Source organism: Hyperolius riggenbachi, chromosome 12 (assembly GCF_040937935.1).
Source record: "Hyperolius riggenbachi isolate aHypRig1 chromosome 12, aHypRig1.pri, whole genome shotgun sequence".
In the NCBI taxonomy this organism is placed as follows: Eukaryota; Metazoa; Chordata; class Amphibia; order Anura; family Hyperoliidae; genus Hyperolius; species Hyperolius riggenbachi.
Window position 1 is genome coordinate 121,635,768 of NC_090657.1, and position 25,282 is coordinate 121,661,049.

At 43.8% G+C, this 25,282-nt stretch overlaps 1 protein-coding gene across 1 annotated transcript in view; it reads left to right on the forward strand.

The window, feature by feature from the left end:
* NAT9 (N-acetyltransferase 9) overlaps positions 1–13,397 on the forward strand; it is a 404,101-nt gene extending 390,704 nt beyond the window's left edge. The window contains exon 7 of the mRNA XM_068264519.1: positions 13,240–13,397. Within this exon, the coding sequence (XP_068120620.1) occupies positions 13,240–13,368 (129 nt within the window). The 3' untranslated portion in view covers positions 13,369–13,397. The remainder of the gene's footprint in view (positions 1–13,239) is intronic.
* The last annotated feature ends 11,885 nt before the right edge of the window (positions 13,398–25,282 follow it).

The window sequence follows — 25,282 nt, forward strand, 5'->3', positions numbered from 1 at the left end:
TGACAGAAATGGAATATGTACGCAGAATGGAAGATTTAGCACATACTGCACTGAATAGGGAGGAAGCATTCCACAAATCTTGGTCATTTTGGGATGTATTTCGGGAGTCAGAAGACTTTGCTAAAGTACTCGAGGGTGTGGCTTAGATGGAGCGGAGTAGCTGTGTGCTTATGGAGAGGCAGACCGTATCCTTATAATACACAATTGCGTTGGAGTGATGGATTTACTCTACCTTTTATGATATCCCATATATTCATATGTCTGGATGTGTCTCTGTTGTTATTGTTAAAGTTGTTCTCGCTTGGGGCCTAGTGTAGCACTGCTTCGTGTAACATCTGTTGGCGCTACCCAAGAGTAGTTTGGTGTTAAGTTAAATAAAAATACTAAAAACATAGGTTTTTATTTTTATGTCAATGCACTGGAGGATCTGGAATTACATGTAAATGACAGTCTTGAGGTCAAACTTAGTGACATCTCTCATTATTGTACCTATGAATATATCTACGAAGAGTCAAGGGTTATAAGGTCTTATACTAATATGAATCAGACTGTTATGCTTCCTGAAACTCTGTATTTAATATATTTTTTTATGTAGCTCGTTCAGATTGACTGTGGAATGTGTAGTTGACATGAAAATACTAAATAAAAGAATATTCAAAAAAAATATATATATATATATATACACACACACACATATATATATATATATATATATATATATATATATATATATATATATATATATATATATATATATATATATATATAAAGCCCTCAAAAGGGCTTTTGTTTTGGGGTGGTTTCAGCAATAAAGAACAGCCTAGCTAACTGTCCCTGTCTCTCTGTGGGCTGTATGCAGTGTGTCACCCATAAAGAGAGCTATGCTTTAGTAAGTTCAATCACAAATACAGTGGAAAGATATGCACTGGTATAATACAGTGTGCTGCCAGTAGCAGGCTACAAATTCCAGCTGGGAACTGTGGGCTGTATCTATGCAATGTCACCCACACAGAGAGCTATGGTACAGTAAGTTCAATTACAAATACAGTGGAAAGATATGCACTGGTATAATACAGTGTGCTGCCAGTGGTGGACTACAAATTCCAGCTGGGACTGTGGGCAGTATCTATGCAGCGTCACCCACAAAGAGAGCTATGCTTTATTAAGTTCAATCACAAATACAGTAGAAAGATATGCACTGGTAATACAGTGTGCTGGCACAGTACAGCAAGGGCCAGCTGTGACAGACATCGCTGTATCTATGCAGTGTCAGTGTCACACACGCAAAAAAAAAAAATCTGAAGAATATTAGCCCTCAAAAAAAGCTTTTTTGGGGTGCTTTCAGCAACAAATTTCAGCAAGGAGCAAGCTAACAAGAGCCTAACGAACGCTTTCCCTATCTCCAGCAATGTCTCTCCCTTCCTCTCACTACAGCAGCTGACAGTGACACAGAACATGGCTGATGCTGCTGCGTTTTTATAGGGGGGGGGGGGCAGGGGGTCCATGGGTGAGTGCAGCTTGATTGGCTGCCATGTGTCTACTGATTGTGATGTAGAGGGTCAAAGTTTAGCCCAATGATGAGGTATAGGGGGCGGGTCGAGCGCACTATGTGTTCGCATCCCATGCGGACGCGAACAGCTGAAATTTGCGTGAACTACCCACCAGGCGAAGTGTTCAGGCCATCTGTAGAGATCAGGGGTTCTGGCCACCAATACAAGTTAGCCTAGTGCTAGCTAAACCTTTTGCAGGCATGCAATCTATTAGTTTTATACTGGGGGACTCTGAGGCTGCAAAACCTCCTGAGCGGGTAACACTCAGGTTAAATTAAGATTTTTTTTAACCTATTATAAATGCATGCAGCTAAAATCTAATGTTCATCCAGTCTGCAGCCTCTTGTCTCTGCCAGGACATATATTTTAAAGTGGACCTGACCTCTAAATATCAAATTAAACCATTGCAAACTTTTGTTTAAAATTGTAGGCAAAAGCATTAGTATATATGGCAAAAAATATCAAAATAAACTCTATAATATAACATAAATGAATACACCCATCCCCCTTATGACTTAGGGTGCCACGGCAGACTCGCACAGTACACTGCGAGACTTTGTTTTGGACTGTTTACAGCCTGCTCTACCCCTCCCTCTTGTGTGATGCACAGCTCTCTGCTTCCCCCGAGCTGATTACACTGCTACACTTGGTGTGGAGAGGAATGTCCAGCTCGTGAGAGACACGTGGAGGAATTGCAGCTGTGACAGGAAATGCTGTTGACTGCTGCTATAGGAGAGAGAGGTGCTGTGTTTGTGTGTGGATGCAGTGTGTATATGTATGTGATGTGCATGTATGAAGTGTGTGTGTTTACAGAGCATGTGTGATGAGTGTATGTATATAGTGTATGTGATGTGTATATATATATATATATAGCATGTGTGTGTGTATGTATGTGTGTATGTATGTGTACAGAGTATGTGTGTATGCATGTACATAGCGTTTGTATGCATGTATTTACGTACGTACATAGAGCATGTGTGTATGTATGTGTACGGGGCATGTGTGTGTGTACAAAGCATGTGTGTATGTATGTGTATAGAGGTGAGTGAATCTGCTCCCGTTGCGGAGGGTGGTGTGGGGGGTGTATTTGTTGGAGGACATCCACACCGGCTCTTGCTCTGTCGGTGGGGGGTGACATGGAACAGCACACGGGACTGGCCGTCATTCTGATTAAATCTGCCAACATGATTGAACGTACTTGCTGGTCAAATCTGCCGACATGATTGAACATATTTGCTGGTCAAATCTGCCGACATGATTGAACGTGTTTTCCTAAGAGATTTTTTACTGAAATCTGGTCGGGGATTGGCCTGTGGTGTATGGGCAGGGAACAGATATCAATGGACAATGAAACCTAGCACTACCCAGGGCAGATTACAGTGTGTAAAGACAACTCCTTTTGGGAGACCTGGAAACAAATTGGCAAAAAACCCAAACAAAATAATCAGCACATCCAAAATGGCCAAGTCTGGCTACAATACTTCAAAGACCTATACAGAGATATTCCTATAAAAGAACTCAGCCCAGAACAAGTACAAATATTCAGCAAATTAAAGAACCTGGAAGAGAAGGTGAAAGATTTTCAAAACCCACTTGACACACCTTTCACACTGGAGGAAATAAAAGAGAAGATAAAATCCATGCAAGGCAAAAAAGCTAGTGGCACAGATGGAATCCTATCAGAAATGATCAGATCTGGCACCCCATAAATCCATGCTGCAATATGGAAACTATTCAACCTGGTCTTGTACGCCGGTTACTTCCCTGAAGTCTGGAATGAAGGACTCATAACTCCCATTTGCAAGAGTGGAGATCGCTATGACCCAGCCAACTACAGAGGCATCTGTGTGAGCAGCACACTGGGAAAACTGTTCAACAGCATCCTGAATAAGAGAATCCTCACCTTTCTCACACAGCACAATGTTATCAGTAAGAGCCAAGCAGGTTTTATGCCAAACCATCGCACCACCGACCACATCTACACCCTGCACACCCTTATCAAGCACCATGTACACAGACGAAGAAAGGGAAAAATATTTGCCTGCTTTGTGGACTTTAAAAAGGCTTTTGACTCAGTGTTGCATCCAGGTTTGTTCCTGAGACTCCTAGAGAGCAGAATAGGAGGGAAAACATATGATGTCATAAAGAACTCATACACTGGGAACAAGTGCAGTGTGAAAGTAAATGGGAAAAGAACACCTTTTTTTTTCCTCCAGGGTCGGGTTAAGACAGGGTTGCAGCCTGAGTCCAACATTTTTTTAACATATACATCAACAAATTAGCCTCAGCCCTAGAGGCCTCACAAGCACCAGGACTCACCCTGCATGACACAACAGTGAAATTCCTACTGTACGCAGATGACCTCTTACTACTATCACCAAATAAATATGAAAAGACAGACTGATGACTGGCACCAAATGCGGCAGTGATGGATATCAGGTCACACTGGGCTTACCTGCAACGTGCTCCCATGCAATGCAGTTCCAATTCAGTCAAAAGAGAAGGGAGAAGGGCACTGTTGCATAAATACCCTTTATTGTGACCGGGTCGACACACAGGTTACAGCAGTGGGGGGAGGAAGGTTGTCTGACAGCTGTTTCGCAAGGATTAACCTTGCTTCATCAGAGACAGTGCATAAAATGAAACAAGCAGTTTAAATATAGTAGCCATCACGCTTACCACCATGTTGTGTTCAGCTTGGAACGCACGCCGTTCAGGACTGTGGATCCGCCCACCTCCTACCCCGGACACGTGGATAGCTCTAGCCCAATCAGCGAGCCGCAGGTCTCCCCGCTCTATCATCCAATCGTAGTCCTAGACGTCATTGGGAGGCGGCTTCCACCAGCCCATTGCGAACGTACGTGCGCGTGACAGGCGTACTTACGTCTGTGCGTCACGTTACCATGGTGACTTGCCGCTGTCTCCCAATGCATGCGCACATACTCCCATTTGCAAGAGTGGAGATCGCTATGACCCAGCCAACTACAGAGGCATCTGTGTGAGCAGCACACTGGGAAAACTGTTCAACAGCATCCTGAATAAGAGAATCCTCACCTTTCTCACACAGCACAATGTTATCAGTAAGAGCCAAGCAGGTTTTATGCCAAACCATCGCACCACCGACCACATCTACACCCTGCACACCCTTATCAAGCACCATGTACACAGACGAAGAAAGGGAAAAATATTTGCCTGCTTTGTGGACTTTAAAAAGGCTTTTGACTCAGTGTTGCATCCAGGTTTGTTCCTGAGACTCCTAGAGAGCAGAATAGGAGGGAAAACATATGATGTCATAAAGAACTCATACACTGGGAACAAGTGCAGTGTGAAAGTAAATGGGAAAAGAACACCTTTTTTTTTCCTCCAGGGTCGGGTTAAGACAGGGTTGCAGCCTGAGTCCAACATTTTTTTAACATATACATCAACAAATTAGCCTCAGCCCTAGAGGCCTCACAAGCACCAGGACTCACCCTGCATGACACAACAGTGAAATTCCTACTGTACGCAGATGACCTCTTACTACTATCACCAAATAAAGAAGGTCTACAAGACAGCCTAGAAATCCTGGAGAAATTTAGCACAACATGGGCACTCCCCATTAATCTAAAGAAAACCAAAACCATAGTGTTCCAGAGGAACCAGGTCAGTCCAGAGCACATCCTTTATACTCAATGACTGTGAAATCAGCAGAACTGATAAATATACCTAAAAAAACATTAGGATAATCAATGAGGGGATTTGAAGTCAGACGACCGACAGAGCGGATTTTATAAAATTATCAAAAATGTATTAAACATATATAGAAAATATATATAGACTAAACAAAACATATTTAAAAAAGAGAAGAAAGAGTAACCAGGTGGCCACCCCACTCACTCCTCACACCACCAAAACACTCGCTCATACATACATACATCACCCCTATCTCCACCATTGCATAGGAAACTGCTAATGACAGTAGAATGATCAATGTGACGTCACACTAAAAACTTCCCGGGTAGGATATAGCAATATTCCATACAAGGAGAGATGCCAAGTTGGTAATTATGCAAATAGGAGTTCAGCACATGAGGATCAAGGATGCAGGGTCAAGCAACCTAGCAAGAAATCATAGGTCAGCATCTGCAAAGTTCAGATGTGTCTGGGTAACAGCACATGTCACCCAAAAGCAGCGTGTGCAGTAGCAGTCTATAACCACGGTCCAGACCCCAGCGGAAAAGCCGTCATTAGTTAGGCAAGCGAAAAGTGCAGAGCACAGCGGAACAGTTCAAAGTTGGCACACAGTGAAAACTGTAATGACTGCAGATGGCTGTAGCAGATATGTAGTATCACCAGAATAATCATATACTTCACAAGCTTGACCATAACAATCACAGGCTTAGATCGTGATATCAAAGCATAGAGAACTGCTGCGCTGGTTATATATGTATAAGTTACCCAATTCCTGCGTCCTGTGTATTCCCTGTGATCCAGCCAAACGTGGCTAACGACCAGGCGGATGATTAACGAAGTTATCCCTGGTATACTGTATCCAATGTGCTGATCTCAAACGGTGGATGGTGCAAGGGGTTCAGATGATAATGTGCGGCGGTTGATGTGCCACAAACCGCGGTGGAGGAGAGGAAAGGCACGAGGCGTCTCTTGAATCAGCACGCCAAGATTCCCGACATGTTTCACTGACAAGCGGCCAGCTTTCTCAAGGGAGACGTGGTTAGCTAGCCTCACTCATGGCCCAACTCTTTATGGGCGGCAGTTCCGGGTTGATAAATATACCTACCTACCTTGGTCTGGAAATCAACCAATCAGGAAGCCTCAAGTCAGCCATGGAGGCCCTAAAAGCTAAAGCATGCCGAACGTTCTATGCCATCAGGAAAAAACGGTACCACCTCAAACCACCAGTAAAGGTCTGGCTGAAAGTATTTAACAGTGTCATCACCCCAATCCTATTGTATGGAAGCGAAGTATGGGGCCCCACCACCTACCCAGACCAATCAAAATGGGAATCCAGCCCAACAGAAATATTCCACCTTAAGTTCTGCAAACACCTTCTCCATGTCCATCGGAGTACCTCAAACAATGCCTGCCGAGCTGAGCTGGGGAGATTCCCATTGCTGCTTGAGATACAGAAGAGAGTGTTGTCCTTCTGGGCCCACCTACAGAGCAGCAGCCCCGACTCACCCCACTACAAAGCCATGCTGCACAATGAAAACCAAGAAAAGCCGTGTGCACTGAAAGTCGTGGTCAGCTCTATACTCCCTCCAACCCCCGACCCACAGGTCATAACAAAAGTCCAGATAAAACACACCACAGCTAAGAGCAAAGAAGACTATGTGGAATAATGGAAGAGTGAAATAAAATAGTCACAAAAGCTAACCATATACCAGTCTCTACAAAGAGAATATAAAATAGCCCCATACCTGGAAAAGCTGCAAAACTCTCGAGAGGAAAATCCTGAGTGTCTACAGATTAAGTGCTCACAACCTCGAAATAGAGTCTGGGAGACACAGACAGACGTACAAACCCAGGGAGGATAGACTATGCCAACACTGTGAGCAGAAGACCCTTGAGGATGAAAGCCACTTCCTAATGCACTGCCCCAAATATACTGCAACCACGGACACTTACTTTAAGAAATTGTTGGAACTATTCCCAAACTTTATCACACTAGAAGATGAGAGAAAAACATATATCCTACTGGGAGAAGAGGAATCCACAATGACAATCGCTGCACACTACAGGGAGTGCAGAATTATTAGGCAAATGAGTATTTTGACCACATCATCCTCTTTATGCATGTTGTCTTAGCTGTATAGGCTCGAAAGCCTACTACCAATTAAGCATATTAGATGATGTGCAGCTCTGTAATGAGAAGGGGTGTGGTCTAATGACATCAACACCCTATATCAGGTGTGCATAATTATTAGACAACTTCCTTTCCTTTGGCAAAATGGGTCAAAAGAAGGACTTGACAGGCTCAGAAAAGTCAAAAATAGTGAGATATCTTGCAAAGGGATGCAGCACTCTTAAAATTGCAAAGCTTCTGAAGCGTGATCATCGAACAATCAAGCGTTTCATTCAAAATAGTCAACAGGGTCGCAAGAAGCGTGTGGAAAAACCAAGGCGCAAAATAACTGCCCATGAACTGAGAAAAGTCAAGCGTACAGCTGCCAAGATGCCACTTGCCACTAGTTTGGCCATATTTCAGAGCTGCAACATCACTGGAGTGCCCAAAAGCACAAGGTGTGCAATACTCAGAGACATGGCCAAGGTAAGAAAGGCTGAAAGACGACTACCACTGAACCAGACACACAAGCTGAAACGTCAAGACTGGGCCAAGAAATATCTCAAGACTGATTTTTCTAAGGTTTTATGGACTGATGAAATGAGAGTGAGTCTTGATGGGCCAGATGGATGGGCCCGTGGCTGGATTGGTAAAGGACAGAGAGCTCCAGTCCGACTCAGACGCCAGCAAGGTGGAGGTAGAGTACTGGTTTGGGCTGGTATCATCAAAGATGAGCTTGTGGGGCCTTTTCGGGTTGAGGATGGAGTCAAGCTCAACTCCCAGTCCTACTGCCAGTTTCTGGAAGACACCTTCTTCAAGCAGTGGTACAGGAAGAAGTCTGCATCCTTCAAGAAAAACATGATTTTCATGCAGAACAATGCTCCATCACACGCGCCCAAGTACTCCACAGCGTGGCTGGTAAGATAGGGTATAAAAGAAGAAAAACTAATGACATGGCCTCCTTGTTCACCTGATCTGAACCCCATTGAGAACCTGTGGTCCATCATAAAATGTGAGATTTACAAGGAGGGAAAACAGTACACCTCTCTGAACAGTGTCTGGGAGGCTGTGGTTGCTGCTGCACGCAATGTTGATGGTGAACAGATCAAAACACTGACAGAATCCATGGATGGCAGGCTTTTGAGTGTCCTTGCAAAGAAAGGTGGCTATATTGGTCACTGATTTGTTTTTGTTTTGTTTTTGAATGTCAGAAATGTATATTTGTGAATGTTGAGATGTTATATTGGTTTCACTGGTAAAAATAAATATTTGAAATGGGTATATATTTGTTTTTTGTTAAGTTGCCTAATAATTATGCACGGTAATAGTCACCTGCACGCACAGATATCCCCTAAAATAGCTAAAACTAAAAACAAACTAAAAACTACTTTCAAAAATATTCAGCTTTGATATTAATGAGTTTTTTGGGTTCATTGAGAACATGGTTGTTGTTCAATAATAAAATTATTCCTCAAAAATACCACTTGCCTAATAATTCTGCACTCCCTGTATGCCATAGCATGCCACAGACAGAGGAGCATAACGGAACTGTAAACCTAAAAAATGTCCACAGACTGCTTAGCCATTTTCCCCCTACCCCACCCCCTCTCATGTCCCCTATTTCCCCTTGCTTTGGCAATACCTGTAATGAATCTTGGTCATGCCAATACAGCTATCTTTGATTTGAAATCATACTGGCAGCAGAGCACACACACAAGTAGAGTATAAAGCTGACAGAGGAAAAACAATAATACAGAGCAGAAAAATGTCAGGCTGGAAAACAAAGCAGACATTACAAACACAGGCACAGCCAGATATCACTGTAACTGTACACTATCACAGGCTAATTTGCATGTGATTGGAGAAAGGAGCTGCTTGAGGAAGGAGGGGCTGGAGGAAGTACAAATCAACTGGATGGCACTGTAAACTTGCCAACCAACATATGGCTGCACACTGCACTAGAAAGCAGGAACAGAAATAAGTACATCTGATAGGTATATTACAGCAAACATACATTTTTTTAATTAAAGCAGTATTAAGCAACACATCAGATATTTTTACAGTGTCAAATTTTAAGGACAGTTCCACTTTAATAGTCCAGTTCTTTGTGCTCCCACCGCTGCTAAATTCAGCTGTCTAATGTTCCATGTGCCAGTCAGGAACTAACTTAATGATCTCCTGACCCTGTGATCATTGGCTTCAGTCCTTAACCACTTGAGGACCACAGTCTTTCTACCCAGAGCCTTTTTTCCATTCAGACCACTGCAGCTTTAACGGTTTATTGCTCGGTCATACAACCTACTATCTAAATGAATTTCCCCTCCTTTTCTTGTCACTAATACAGCTTTCTTTTTGTGCTATTTGATTGCTGCTGCGATTTTTAGTTTTTATTATATTGAATGAATTTGAATTTTGTCAAAAAAATGATTTTTTTAACTTTCTTATAACATTTGTCAAATAAAGTAAAATTTCTGTATACATTTTTGTCCAAATTTATTGTGCTACATGTCTTTGATAAAAAAGAAACAATCAGTGTATATTTATTGGTTTGGGTAAAAGTTATAGCGTTTACAAACTATGGTGCAAAAGGTGAATTTTCCCATTTTGAAGCATCTCTCACTTTTCTGAGCACCTGTCATGTTTCATGAGGTGCTAAAATTCCAGGATAGTATAAATACCCCCCAAATGACCCCATTTTGGAAAGAAGACATCCCAAAGTATTCACTGAGAGGCATGTGGAGTTCATAGAAGATTTTATATTTTTGTCACAAGTAGCGGAAAATGACCCTTTGAGACAAAAAAAAAAGTGTTCATTTCTGCTAACTTGTGACAAAAACAAAAATGAAATCTGCCACGGACTCACCATGCCCCTCTCTGAATACCTTGAAGTGTCTACTTTCCAAAATGGGGTAATTTGTGGGGTGTGTTTACTGTCCTGGCATTTTGGGGGGTGCTAAATTGTAAGCACCCCTGTAAAGCCTAAAGGTGCTCATTGGACTTTGAGCCCCTTAGCGCAGTTAGGCTGCAAAAAAGTGCCACAAATGTGGTATTGCCATACTCAGGAGAAGTAGTATAATGTGTTTTGGGGTGTATTTTTACACATACCCATGTTGGGTGGGAGAAATATCTCTGTAAATGACAATTTTTTTATTTTTTTACACACAATTGTCTATTTACAGAGATATTTCTCCCACCCAGCATGGGTATGTGTAAAAATACACCCCAAAACACATTATACTACTTCTCCTGAGTACGGCGATACCACATGTGTGGCACTTTTTTGCACCCCAACTGTGCTAAGTGGCCCAACGTCCTATGAGTACCTTTAGGATTTCACAGGTCATTTTGCGGCATTTGGTTTCTAGACTACTCCTCACGGTTTAGGGCCCCTAAAATGCCAGGGCAGTATAGGAACCCCACAAGTGACCCCATTTTAGAAAGACGACACCCCAAGGTATTCCGTTAGTAGTATGGTGAGTTCATAGAATATTTTAATTTTTTGTCACAAGTTAGCGGAAATTGATTTTTTTTTTTTCACAAAGTGTCATTTTCCACTAACTTGTGACAAAAAAAGAAAAACTTCTGTGAACTCACCATGATACTAACGGAATACCTTGGGGTGTCTTCTTTCTAAAATGGGGTCACTTGTGGGGTTCCTACACTGCCCTAGCATTTTAGGGGCCCTAAACCGTGAGGAGTAGTCTAGAAACCAAATGCCTCAAAATTACCTGTGAATAGGACGTTGGGCCCCTTAGCGCACCTAGGCTGCAAAAAAGTGTCACACATGTGGTATCGCCGTACTCAGGAGAAGTAGTATAATGTGTTTTTACACATACCCATGCTAGGTGGGAGAAATATCTCTGTAAATGGACAATTGTGTGTAAAAAAAAAAATAATAAAAAAAATAATTGTCATTTACAGAGATATTTCTCCCACCCAGCTTGGGTATGTGTAAAAATACACCCCAAAACACATTATACTACTTCTCCTGAGTACCGGGATACCACGTGTGACACTTTTTTGCAGCCTAGGTGCGCTAAGGGGCCCAACGTCCTATTCACAGGTCATTTTGAGGCATTTGGTTTCTAGACTACTCATGGTTTACGCCCCCTAAAATGCCAGGGCAGTATAGGAACCCCACACGTGACCCCATTTTAGAAAGAAGACACCCCAAGGTATTCCGTTAAATGTATGGTGAGTTCATAGAAGATTTTATTTTTTGTCACAAGTTAGTGGAAAATTACATTTTTTGAAAAAAACAATAAAAATCAATTTCCGCTAACTTTTGACAAAAAATAAAATCTTCTATGAACTCGTCATACACCTAACGGAATACATTGGGGTGTCTTTTTTTCTAAAATGAGGTCACTTGTGGGGTTCCTATACTGCCCTGGAATTTTAGGGGCCCAAAACCGTGAGGAGTAGTCTGGAAACCAAATGCCTCAAAATAACTGTTCAGGGGTATAAGCATCTGCAAATTTTGATGACAGGTGGTGTATGAGGGGGCAAATTTTGTGGAACCGATCATAAGCAGGGTGGCCTCTTAGATGACAGGTTGTATTGGGCATGATCTGATGGATAGGAGTGCTAGGGGGGGTGACAGGAGGTGATTGATGGGTGTCTCGGGGTGATTAGAAGGGAAAATAGATGCAATCAATGCACTGGGGAGGTGATCGGAAGGGGGTCTGAGGGGGATCTGAGGGTTTGGCCGAGTGATCAGGAACCCACACGGGGCAAATTAGGGCCTGATCTAATGGGTAGGTGTGCTAGGGGGTGACAGGTGGTGACAGGAGGTGATTGATGGGTGTCTCAAGGTGTGATTAGAGGGGGGACTACATGCAAAGCAATGCACTGGCGAGGTGATCAGGGCTGGGGTCTCAGGGCGTTCTGAGGGTGTGGGCGGGTGATTGGATGCCCTAGGGGCAGATAGGGCTCTGATCTGATGGGTAGCAGTGACAGGGGGTGATTGATGGGTAATTAGTGGGTGTTTAGAGGAGAGAACAGATGTAAACAATGCACTTGGGAGGTGATCTGACAGCGGGTCTGCGGGCGATCTGATGGTGTGGGTGGGTGACCAGATTGCCCGCAAGGGGCAGGTTAGGGGCTGATTGATGGGTGGCAGTGACAGGGGGTGATTGATGGGTGATTGACAGGTGATCAGTGCGTTATTACGGGGGGATAGATGCATACAGTACACAGGGGTGGGGTCTGGGGAGGGGGTCTGGGGAGAATCTGAGGGGTGGGGGTGATCAGGAGTCCCCAGGGGGCGGTTTAGGGAATAAAAAAATAGCATTGAGAGATAGTGACAGGGAGTGATTAATGGGTGATTAGGGGGGTGATTGGGTGCAAACAGTGGTCTGGGGGGTGGGCAGGGGGGGTCTGAGGGGTGCTGTGGGCGATCAGGGGGCGGGGGGGGCAGATCAGTGTGTTTGGGTGCAGACTAGAGTGGCTGCAGCCTGCCCTGGTGGTCCCTCGGACACTGGGACCACCAGGGCAGGAGGCAGCCTGTATAATACGCTTTGTATACATTACAAAGCGTATTATACACTTTGCATGCGGCGATCGTGGGGTTAACAACCCGCCGGCGCTTCCAAATGGCCGGCGGGTTGTCGTCGCGGGTGGGCGGAGCCAGTTGCCGGGAGAAGCGCACGTCACCAGTGACGCGATCGCTCCCCGGGCATGCCGAAAGGACGCAACGCCGATGAGCGTATTGCGGTCCTTTCGGCGTCCACTTTGCCACCGCCCATCGGCTGTGGGCGGTCGGCAAGTGGTTAAGGAGCCAGAGCTTGCCAGTCCTAGACTGGTTAAATAAAGTATTTCACTAAGAAAACTCTAGATGGATAATAGTTTTTTTTTCTTGTATTGAATATATTTAGTCCTGTTCATTATTTTTTTCATTTTTTTCAGGTATCATTAAGTGCAGTGTTCAAGGAAATTACCATGCAGTGGAAAGTAACAGATGAAGAGAAAAAGAAACTTCTTGATTCTTTTTGTGTTTCAGTGGAATCTTACAAACAAATTAAAGACATGAAATAAATTAGTAACATTTGGTAGTACAAGTATAAGTGGATCCAGTGGACTTTGTATGCTGTTATTATATGCCAATATCTCAATAACAAACATGGGTGTACCATAGTACAAGACAGGTATTCAGGATGTGGTGGGGAGTAAATATTTAAATTCTTCAGTGGTTAGAATAGTGTTTTTCTCCCATCGTCCTCCAGGATGGCTGCTGCTGAGAGATATCGATTGGTCCCTCCCCGCTCGAAAACATCTGAAAAGAGTATAAAACTTAATTAATCCCCTAATAAAAGGACTCCTCCTACCTCACCTCTACAGTTTACGAAGCGTAACAAATCTCATTTCTACACACACACACACACACACACACACGCACGCACGCACGCACGCACGCACACACACACACGCACACACGCACACACGCACACACACACGCACACGTATTTATCTTACATTTTCTAAAAAATACTTTTTAAGATATTCCACAGTTTTATTTTATGTTTAAATCTACTTTTTAAGTTTTAACTGTTTTATTGTTTTTGCTCAATTTCAATATTCATTGAAGTATGCCAGAGCTAAAATCTTTGAATCATTGACATTTTTTATGTCTTCCCTGCTCTCAGAAGTCATTTTCTGCTAGGAAAGTGTTTTAAAGTTGGAATTTCTCATCAGTGAAGGTCACACTGTAGTCACTTCCTGTCTGAGTCAGGACTGAGTCAGCCACTTACATCCCTGATATTTAACTTTTTCAGGCAGAGAAAGAAAAAAAAGGAATACAGCATAGTTATTTGTGTGCTAGGCACCGTGCATACCCATGTCTATCTCATCATGTCACATGTCACTTTGGGTGTCCTTTAAGCCTATCTGGACAAGTAGATCAGTCCAGATAGGCTGTGCTGCTGCCAGTGCCGGTGTCTGCGTTCCCGTACCTGCCATTAGCCCTGGGATCAATAAATGGGAATATAATTCCCATTCATTGATCTAAGTCCCCCGCAGAAAAAATGACAGTCTCTTTTTTTCTGCAGAAAAAAAAAGTTTCCCGTCCTCCTAATGCTTCCTGGAAGCAAGATCTTTCGCTTCTACGACTTTTTGACTGTGGCCAAATAGTAAAACTACACCCACATATTTTTTATTAAATAAATACATTAAATTACATTTAAAATTATCCGTTTACCTTCCACACCAAAAAATTACCCAAATAAAATTTTTAATAAAAAACAAAAAGTTACCTAAGGGTCTGAACTTTTAGAATATGCGTGTCAAGAGAGTATATTAATATAATTTTTTTAATTATAAGCTTGTAAATAGTGATGGACACAAATTGAAAAAATGCACCTTTATTTCCAAATAAAATATTGGCGCCATACATTGTGATAGGGGCATAATTTAAATGGTGTAATAACCGGAACAAATGGGCAATTCCTGGAGGACTTGCCAAAACATGGCTACAGGTAAGCAGCTGGGAATTTTTCCCCCTTAAAGAGAATCTGTATTGTTAAAATCGCACAAAAGTAAACATACCAGTGCGTTAGGGGACATCTCCTATTACCCTCTGTCACAATTTCACCGCTCCCCGCCGCATTAAAAGTAGTCAAAAACTGTTTTAAAAAGTTTGTTTATAAACAAACAAAATGGCCACCAAAACAGGAAGTAGGTTGATGTACAGTATGTCCACACATAGAAAATACATCCATACACAAGCAGGCTGTATACAGCCTTACTTCTGAATCTCAAGAGATCACTTGTGTGTGTTTACCTTCTGTCCCCAGCTTCTCTCATGCACTGAACATTACAGGCTTCCTGCAGACAGCTCTGCCTATGTGGTTAATTCCTTAGTATGTGACAGACCAGCTCCTTTCACAGCCTCCAGAGGAGGATTTTTATCCAGCTCTCTTTTATCACTGATAAGATAGCAGAGAAGCTGCTGGCTTATGTAAATAAAACACACACTGGAGTGTGCATAGAGGAACAGTTCAACACTGAAGAACTTGGCAGCCTTCCAGACACAGGCCGACATGTCTGACAGGGGAAAGATACATTGATTTATTACAGAGATGGTTATAGTAAAAAGAGCTGCAGCAAGCCAGATCACATTAGAATAGGTTTAGGAACTTGTAGGATGGTAGAAAAAACGTTGTAATTTTTGTTACAGAGTCACTTTAAGTAGAAGACTAAGAATTTATTTATATTGAATGGTTGGATTTTTTGGGAAAGGCTTATAGGTGCCTCTGTCCTCGAGTAACCAAACCTCTCTCCTTGTCATCTGGTTTCAACACAATCTTTGGTGAAATCCGGGGGATTAAAGAGCAATTTTTCCAGAAATTTGGTATGAATTAATTCAGGTAGTGATGGATTAATCCTGATAAAGAGGCCTTCTTTAGATAAAAAAAATAATACTTTCAATTCAATTTTCTAATGAATTTATTCACATCAAGGTAAGCATTAAAGGATATCAGTCACGAAGGAGCCAAAAAACCCAAAAAAACAACGGTTTTGGCATAAAGTATTAAAATTCCCTCTCAAACAGTGTGAATAGTTTTTTTTAAAAAAGTAAATGGTTCTATAGAAATAACATTTATTTGTCAGTGTTTGTAAACACTGACGGATGACGGAATGTAAGGCTCATTCATCTGTAAGGGGTAGTTTTTGTTTTTTAATTATTATTATTATTGTTTCAGAAATATAATTGCTGCCTACCTATTTATTATTGGTGTAATCCAGTGTGTTTTGCAGAATTGCCGTTACAGCAGCTATAAATTACAGCTGCCATCCTCTGTAGTTTCTTGTAGGAATCCCACACAGGCTGGACACACATTGATTTCAGGCAGACACCGGGCAGCGTGACAGTGAGCACATAGCGTATGTGGGTCATTGCCCAGCTACCAGACTCCGGCGTCTCTGCAGAGGTCAACATGTGCGAGTACATGAAACTGCGGAGGATGGCAGTTGTAATTTATAGCTGCTGTAGCAGCGATTCTGCAAAACACTGGATTACATTAATGATAAATCGTTAGGCAGCAGTTATATTTCTGAAACCATAATAAAAAAAAAAAAACTACCCCTTACAGATGGATCAGCTGTACATTCTGTCGGTGTTTACAAACACTGACAATTAAATTAATTTTTATGGAACCATTTATTTTTTTTAAAAAAACTATTCACACTGAGAGGGAATTTTAATACTTTATGCCAAAACCGCTGTTTTTTTTTTCTCCTTTGTGACTGATATCCTTTAACCACTTGAGGACCATAGGCTTACACCCCCCCTAGTGACCAGGCCATTTTTCACAAAAAAGGCCACTGCAGCTTTAAGGCCTCGCTGCAGGGCCGCACAACTCAGCATACAAGTGATCCCCCCCTTTCTCCCCACAAACAGCTCTCTGTGGGTGGGGTCTGATCTCTGATCTCTCCCCCAATGTTTATTTTTAAATATTTGATTATTTTTTATTACATTTTAATATTTTTTTCTTTATTTTTTCAAACCCCCCCCCCCCCTGATCCTCACGTCAGCCAATCAGTGTGATCGGCTGTCATAGGCTTCATCCTATGACAGCGGATCGCTTCCTTGCCAGGGGGACCGCCGTGTCACACAGTACAGTGCTGTCGTAGATTGCAGCGATGTACTATGTAAATAGACAGTGGTTTCGCTAGTCTCCTAGCGCGATCGCCGCTGGAAGACTGATGGCGAAGCGGAGCTCCATCATCCATGCGGAGATGCGCGTGGTCTCCTGCAAATCCTCGCCACAGGACCTGACGCTAATTGGCATTACGTGGTTCTGGGGCTGCCACCTTGGTCACGCCCATTGGCGTTAGGTGGTCCCCAGATGGTTAAACTTGTTTAATGGTTTAGGGATGCATAATTAAGACCTCGATCAAGAAGGGATAATTGCTTTTTAGTGAGTGGAATTCCACTCAGATTAAACACTCCCGTTCCTAGAGATGCTGTCTCCTTTTGTTTTCTATATCCTTCTCGGGTACCTCTTCTACTCTTTTTATGCCTTTCTCCCACCCTTGTACAAGCCATAAGTCTGATTGCGATTGTCCCAGGGGTTAACCCCTAAACAATGTTCATCAAGCTGTTCTAGTTTTTGGAAACGTTTAGAGATGGAGTAGGATTTCTGTTCCGAAGGCCATAGTAGTGGGTCGGGATTCTAGATATGGCTGTTTTGGGGCCCGTGGTCCACTCGGGCCTCTGGGTTGTCAAGTTCGAACAGCCAGAATGGGGCAATTCCAGTGTGACTGTCCAGATTCACCATGTTTACCCCTCTCACAGAATAGAGGCACTGCAAGCCCACTATAGTGTAGTATGTACTGGTATGTGGATATGACAAGTAAGTAACTATTTATACTCACAAACATGGGTTACCGTCCAGGTAACCACTATATCAGCAGGTGAGGAGATTAGACCTGTACCCACTCAAGGTTAAGAAGTCACGCTCTGTAGATAGGAAATAAGAGGCAACACCCCTCTACCAAGGGTGGACTCAGGAACTGTATAAGCAAACAGAGGAGCCAAAAGGATAATATATTCTAAAACATTTAAAATGAGAGGAGGCAGAGGTGGCCTCCAAGCAAATCTTAACCAGCAAACTGGTTAAGGAATTCCCCATATTATTATCATTGGAATGATTTACATCTTATTGATCATCCCTAATTGGGATGATAATTCTGTTTCTCCACCCACAGCTTTGCTCAAGATGTTTGCCTCAGTGTAGTGTGACAAACAGAACATGGCTACCCTCATTGTATCACAGCAATAAATAACCATAAACTTTTGAAGGTGTTTACAGCTAGATTTGCTGTGTAAACTATGTAAACTTTAGATAAGATATATAGACAAGTTACTTGTTAAGGGGCCCATACACCTAACGATTTTCCTGCCGATATACGGCCGTTTCGATCACAGTGATCGAATTGGCTGTGAAATCGCCGTGCACACCGCTGACAGAATGATCGATTTCCGTCCGAAATTGATCGTTCCCGTCGACTCCAGTCGATCCATCCGTGCGGAAGATTTTTCTCGATCGCCGGCGGGTCGGGAGTGCGTCGACAGCGGCGTTCGAATGACCGACACAATACAGAGGGTATACATTACCTGTTCCGGCCGGCGCAAGTCCCCTGGTCCCCGATGTCTTCTTTCCGCGCTGGGTTCCGGACCGGCTGCAGCTACACAGAACTTCCTGTCCCGGCAGGAAGTTTAAACAGTAGAGTGCCCTCTACTGTTTAAACTTCCCCTGGAAAGGAAGTTCAGTAGCTGCAGGAACGGTCTGGAGCCCGGAGCGGAGAAGAAGACCGCGGGGACCAGGGGACTCGCACCGGCCGGAACAGGTAATGTATGCGGGGGGGGGGGGGGGGCAGCAGCAGCGGCAGCTCCACAGATTGTGATCGGTTTCAGGCTGCAATCGATTCACAATCTGTTTGCAGTAAGGGTGGCCATACGATCCCTCTCTGATCAGATTCGATCAGAGAGGGATCTATCTGTTGGTCGAATCTGATGGCAAATCGACCAGTGTATGGCCACCTTTACAGTTACTTTTTCATCTCAGATCCACTTTAATGTACTTTGTTCTTCCTTTGTCTGTTTGCTGTGATTAGACCATCCATTGATTGTGTTACTGGAGTCAGGTGGAGGATATACTATTGTTCTGTTGCGTGTTATCAGACTGGCCTTGTGCATATCACTTGATTACATTTGAGGTCTGTTTGTTGACAAGCCTGATATACTGTCTGGTAGAGAGGGAGAGACAGTCTGGTGTGGGGCAGCTAGGTGAAAGCTGTATGCTACTATGTGGATGCAACTGCTTACAAATGCTTCAGAATAAAGTGTTCCTCATTGGATTCCATGTCTGCTCACTGTTTATGGACAATTCTCATGTCATATTGTGACAGATAGATTTATCGATTTTCCTGGGGAAGGATCTTTTGCATGGAGACACCGGGATGTTTGGGTAAACAGGTGGAAAGGGTGCAACATTTCTTTATGCACCGCTACTTCCTTGGTTCCTACTGATGGAAGTACCCAGGTACTTCTTCCAGTAGTATCCCTGGGGACACCTGTTTCATCCACACATGTTTTACACCATGACCTGAGAGGTCAGCATTTTTGGTGCTAGACAGAGAGGTGAAACAAGTACACTTATCTTCATGCTGGCAATTCTCAGATAAGTAGATGTGTTTGCAAACACAAGTCAGATTTAGTGATAAAGCATGCTTGCTCAATAGCACAGAATGCACAGCCTCCATTCAAAAGATCCATCCTGAAGCCAAACCAATATTTCCAGTGGCTGAAAGAATAGTTTGTTTTTTAAACATGATGTCTACGAACACATTCATTGTACATTTTTATAATTGTTCAGACAAGTTTGATCTCACCAGAGGAACTTACTGTGTGAGCGGAGATCCCATATGGATCCAGTCGTCGAGGTTTAACTACGTTATTCCTCAAATTGTTAAGGGAACTCTAAAGTATAAAGCTTCACAGGAAGTGCCCATTTTGAGAGATAACACGCCATGGGACACAAGACCACACTTTCAAGGGCGTAACAATAGACCCTGCAAGGGATGTCTCCACATGGGGGGCCCAGAAGCCACAGGGGGCCCCGTGGGGGAAAGTTTGAGAGACTGAACTAAGGTCATGGAGAGAAAAATGTATACTACTCTTGCACCATTGTTATATTGACTGCATGTGTCCACCACACAGATAAGGAATCATTCACACTTTGGAATTTGTACACTGTCCCTCCTCCCTAGGGTCCGTAAAAAACATCTGTCTCACACTGCAGCAAAGTTCTGATGACTTTATGTACAACATTACAAACAAAGGAGTCACAGGTTTAAAAAAAAAGTTGTAGACTGGCCCTTAAGGGGGCCATACACTAGGCGACTAACTAACCAATCGACCATCCGATTCAATTATTATAATCGAATTGGATGAAAATTGGTGCTGCCAAGTGCATGCCTGACCGACAAAGTGACCAATTTTGGGACAGAAATTGGCCGCACGGTCGATCACGCATGCTGGAAAATTTCTGACCGAGGTTGGTTGGTCGGGTGCTCGGCGGTACGGCGGCCGAATTGCGAATGAGCGACGAGACGGCGAATCCCCCGCCGCCGCAATGTATAAATGTATGTAGTATGTAGTGGATTTATACATTACCTGTCCAGTGTCAGCCTCAACGCGGTTTCCCTCCATCTCGGCAGGTTCCGCATACATCCCGGCGGCGCTCTGACGTCACGAAGGTGCATAGCGGCTGATGTCAGACGCTATGCGCCGCTACCGTGTATGCAGCTTACCCAGCACGATGGACAGATGGACCCGGCGAGCTGCTTCAGGACAGGTAAAGTATAAATGCACTACATAATTTACATACATTTATACATTTTGGGGGCAGCGGCGGGGCGGACAGCAGTGGCTCAACTGATTCCCGGATGATTTCATGCTGAAATCGGACGGGAATCGGCCTGTAGTGTATGGACAGATTCGATTAGAGACATATTTATCTCTAATCCGATTAGATTAGAGATAAATTTGTCTCTTGGTCGAATCTGCCCATATTCGTTCTAGTGTATGGGCACCTTTATTCAGAATCCGCAATCCCTCAGAAGAGATTCCTAGATTCTTATCACACACAGGCTAGTGACCTTATGGTGTCTGATTACTGACACAGTGGAGTGGGTAAGATTGATGTCTGACTGTCGCTGCCTCATTAAGAGCTTGTTGTCGCATACTGAGTCCAAGATCCTGTAATAACAGTATCAATCAGTGACATTCTAAATGTTTTGCTAAAGTTACAGTGAATACTATAGCTAATGTTCAGTATGTCATTGTTGTTCCTCCATATAGCATGTGCTTTTATCGACTAAAATAGTACGGCTGTGTGTGTATGTATGTACTGGGAGCAGAGCTGCGACGAGGGACTTATCAGCTGCAAAGCGCTGAAGGAAGCCCAGGGTAAGTAGATCTGGGGGTAGCATAGATTGCCTGACGTTTCCTTTAAGTCTCAATGTTTTTATTTGCTTGGGGAAAACACATTGGTCCTCAGTTTTCCTGTGCAAAAAGCGAGGGGGGTGGGGGGCCCCATCCAAAGTTTCGCAGGGGGGCCCAGTGACGTCTGGTTACGCCCCTGCACACTTTGTTAAAAAGGTTAAACGAACAGAACGCTAAAATAGAGATGATATTTCACCATTATCAAAGATCTGATAGAGGTTGAACACAACATCAGCGGAGTTCCAGTCTGACCTGGTGGAAAAGGTTTCTGGCGATGTTCCAGGGCCACTCAGACTAGGCCTCTGCAGTTCAAAACTTTTTTCTGCACCCACTGGTCGTAATGATGGGGATTACAATCATGTGCATCATTACACAGGTGAGTATGTGTTTGAAATTACGCAAACAAATTAACAGGGTTAGAAGATTGGGGTCTAATACACATTCTCATAAGCCAATATTTCCAAGCTAAGCTACATCATACAAGGTTAGTTTTTTCCAAGCTTTCAACAGTGCATATGGGAAGGAGCTGATTGTTTAAAGGCGTTTGTTTTAGAAAACACCTGGCACTGCTCCTTTGCTACAAACAAGTTTCACCTTTCCGTGAACATGCAACTGTGTAAGTAACATGCATGTGAGGCGAATGCTGAGCAGATGAGGGGCAGTGGGGGCCTAGAAGTAGGGCTATGTGTACATATATATATATATATATATATATATATATATATATATATATATATATATATATATACAGTGGCTTGTAAAAGTATTCGGCCCCCTTGAAGTTTTCCACATTTTGTCATATTACTGCCACAAACATGAATCAATTTTATTGGAATTCCACATGAAAGACCAACACAAAGTGGTGTACACATGAGAAGTGGAACGAAAATCATACATGATTCCAAACATTTTTTACAAATAAATAACTGCAAAGTGGTGTGTGCATAATTATTCGTCCCCCTTTGATCTGAGTGCAGTCAGTTGCCTATAGACATTGCCTGATGAGTGCTAATGACTAAATAGAGTGCACCTGTTTGTAATCTAATGTCAGTACAAATACAGCTGCTCTGTGAGGGCCTCAGAGGTTGTCTAAGAGAATCTTGGGAGCAACAACACCGTGAAGACCAAAGAACACACAAGACAGGTCAGGGATCAAGTTATTGAGAAATTTAAAGCAGGCTTAGGCTACAAAAAGATTTCCAAAGCCTTGAACATCCCACGGAGCACTGTTGAAGCGATCATTCAGAAATGGAAGGAGTATGGCACAACTGTAAACCTACCAAGACAAGGCCGTCCACCTAAACTCACAGGCCGAACAAGGAGAGCGCTGATCAGCAATGCAGTCAAGAGGTCCATGGTGACTCTGGACGAGCTGCAGAGATCTACAGCTCAGGTGGGAGACTGTCCATAGGACAACTATTAGTCATGCAATGTACAAAGTTGGCCTTTATGGAAGAGTGGCAAGAAGAAAGGCATTGTTAACAGAAAGCATAAGAAGGCCCGTTTGCAGTTTGCCACAAGCCATGTGGGGGACACAGCAACCATGTGGAAGAAGGTGCTGTGGTCAGATGAGACCAAAATGGAACTTTTTGGCCAAAATGCTAAACATTGGAATTCCAATAAAATTGATGCATGTTTGTGGCAGTAATGTGACAAAATGTGGAAAACTTCAAGGGGGCCGAATACTTTTGCAACCCAATATATATATATATATATATATATATATATATATATATATATATATATATATATATATATATATAAATTTTTTATTTTATTTTTTTATTTTCGGATGTATATATATATATATATATGTTACGGCCAAAACCAGAAATCGGCCAATTCTAGAACTGGCCGATTTGACGTCGGCCAAAGTCCAAAATGCTGGGAATTTCTGACATTGGCCGGCCAGTTTGCAAAATGGCCAAAGTCAGTCGGCCAAAGTCCAAAATGCACAAATCTCAGAACATCTCGGGTCTTGTCTAGCACCATGAATGGCACTCGGAACTTCCTCTCTGCTCTGAAAGATACACAACAGCATAATAACCTCTACAGAGAAACATTTATTTGGTACAGCTGATACAAATCCTCTACAATCTGCAGTTTGTCGACTTCCTGCTTTCATGGAAGTAGACATATTGTTAACATCCTGTCTGTGTTTACCATTTTGCTGACATGCCTGAGAGATCAAATTACAACTTGTGCTTAGTCAGATATTAGGGTGAATTAGACAGGCTAATTAGACTCTCTAAATACAAACAGGGTGCTTTTCTCCATTCCGGTTCTGGATGTAACATAATCATAACTGGAACACATGATACTGTTAATCCTACTGTTCAATGAATGCAATGCTGCACTGTAAACCACGGATTCATACTTCCAAGACACTTTAGGAACTGTGTTCAATACTTCCAACACGAAAAGTTTACCAGCTAATTTCCCTGACTGTAATAAAAACACAGCTTCCATCAAATCTCCTGTGTGCCTGTGTCCCTAGCAAATACCAAATCCCATCCAGCCACCCCCGGGTTCGGCTGACAAAAGGAACACAGAGTCATATGACATGTCACCTCACCTCCTATGTGTGACATTCGTGTCATTCAAAAAGCAGCCGGCACCATTTAGGCAGCCTAGGGTCCTTTGAATGAAAGGCAGCCTCGGGTCCTTTCAAGCCTAAATGACCTGGCTGCTGCCTCATGGGACCTGTTGGGACAGCACGGACAGTGAAGAAGAGCTGAGTGGGGACTCCGGATGTCAGACACACCGATCCCCCCGCTTCTCAAACAACTCGCAGCGTATAGGCAGCCCAGGGTCCTTGCACGCAGACAGTGCAGACCGGAAGTGGAGAACTGAGCAGGGGACAGTGGGACATGGAGAACTGAACAGGGGACAGCAGGACACTTCTACATAGGTGAGCTTCGGGACTTGGCCGGCCACACTTAGAGCGCGTTCTGGCTGGCCAAAGTCCGAAATTGAGCAGCGTTTTGTATATTGGCCGCATAAAGCGGCCACTTCGCATTCTGACCGGCCAGAACCCGAAGTGGCCAGACTTCGGGTTCTGGCCGTAACATATATATATATATATATATATATATATATATACATAGCCCTACTTCTAGGCCCCCACTGCCCCTCATTTGCTCGGCATTCGCGTCACATGCAGCTGCATTGGGGGAGAAGATGGCTAAACGGTTGGAGATTTTAAACTAGGATCTGGGGGGAGGCGGGAGGATAAAGTCTCAATATGTAGACAAGATAAGGTAAAAAGACAGTGAGAGCCTAACATTATGTGGGGTGGAGACAGTGTAAAGATTAAGGAGGTTGGTAAAACTTACGGGAAGGTGGCCGCCGACGCCCGCACTGGAGACAAAAATAGACGGCAAGATGGCCGCCGATGCCATCTTGCCGTCTTTTTGTCTCCAGTGCGGGCTTTGGCGGCCATCCTCCCGTAGCCCTGCACTGATGACGCAGCGGGAGACGGCGCGGGACATTCAAGAGGAGCTGCGGAGAGAGAGGCTGCCTGGGATTCGGAAGAGAGGTTTCATCTGCAGGTAAGTGAATTTTTTTTTTCTTTTACAGGTGCACCGGCCCGGCCACCCACCGCTGCTGCCCACCTACCCACCACTGCTGCCCACCTACCCACCACTGCTGCCCACCTACCCACCACTGCTGCCCACCTACCCAGCAGGCTGCCCACCTACCCACCAGGCTACCCACCACTGCTGCCCACCTACCCACCACTGCTGCCCACCTACCCACCACTGCTGCCCACCTACGCACCACTGCTGCCCACCTACCCACCACTGCTACCCAGCAGGCTGCCCACCTACCCACCAGGCTACCCAGCAGGCTGCCCACCTACCCACCACTGCTGCCCACCTACCCACCACTGCTACCCAGCAGGCTGCCCACCTACCCACCAGGCTACCCAGCAGGCTGGCC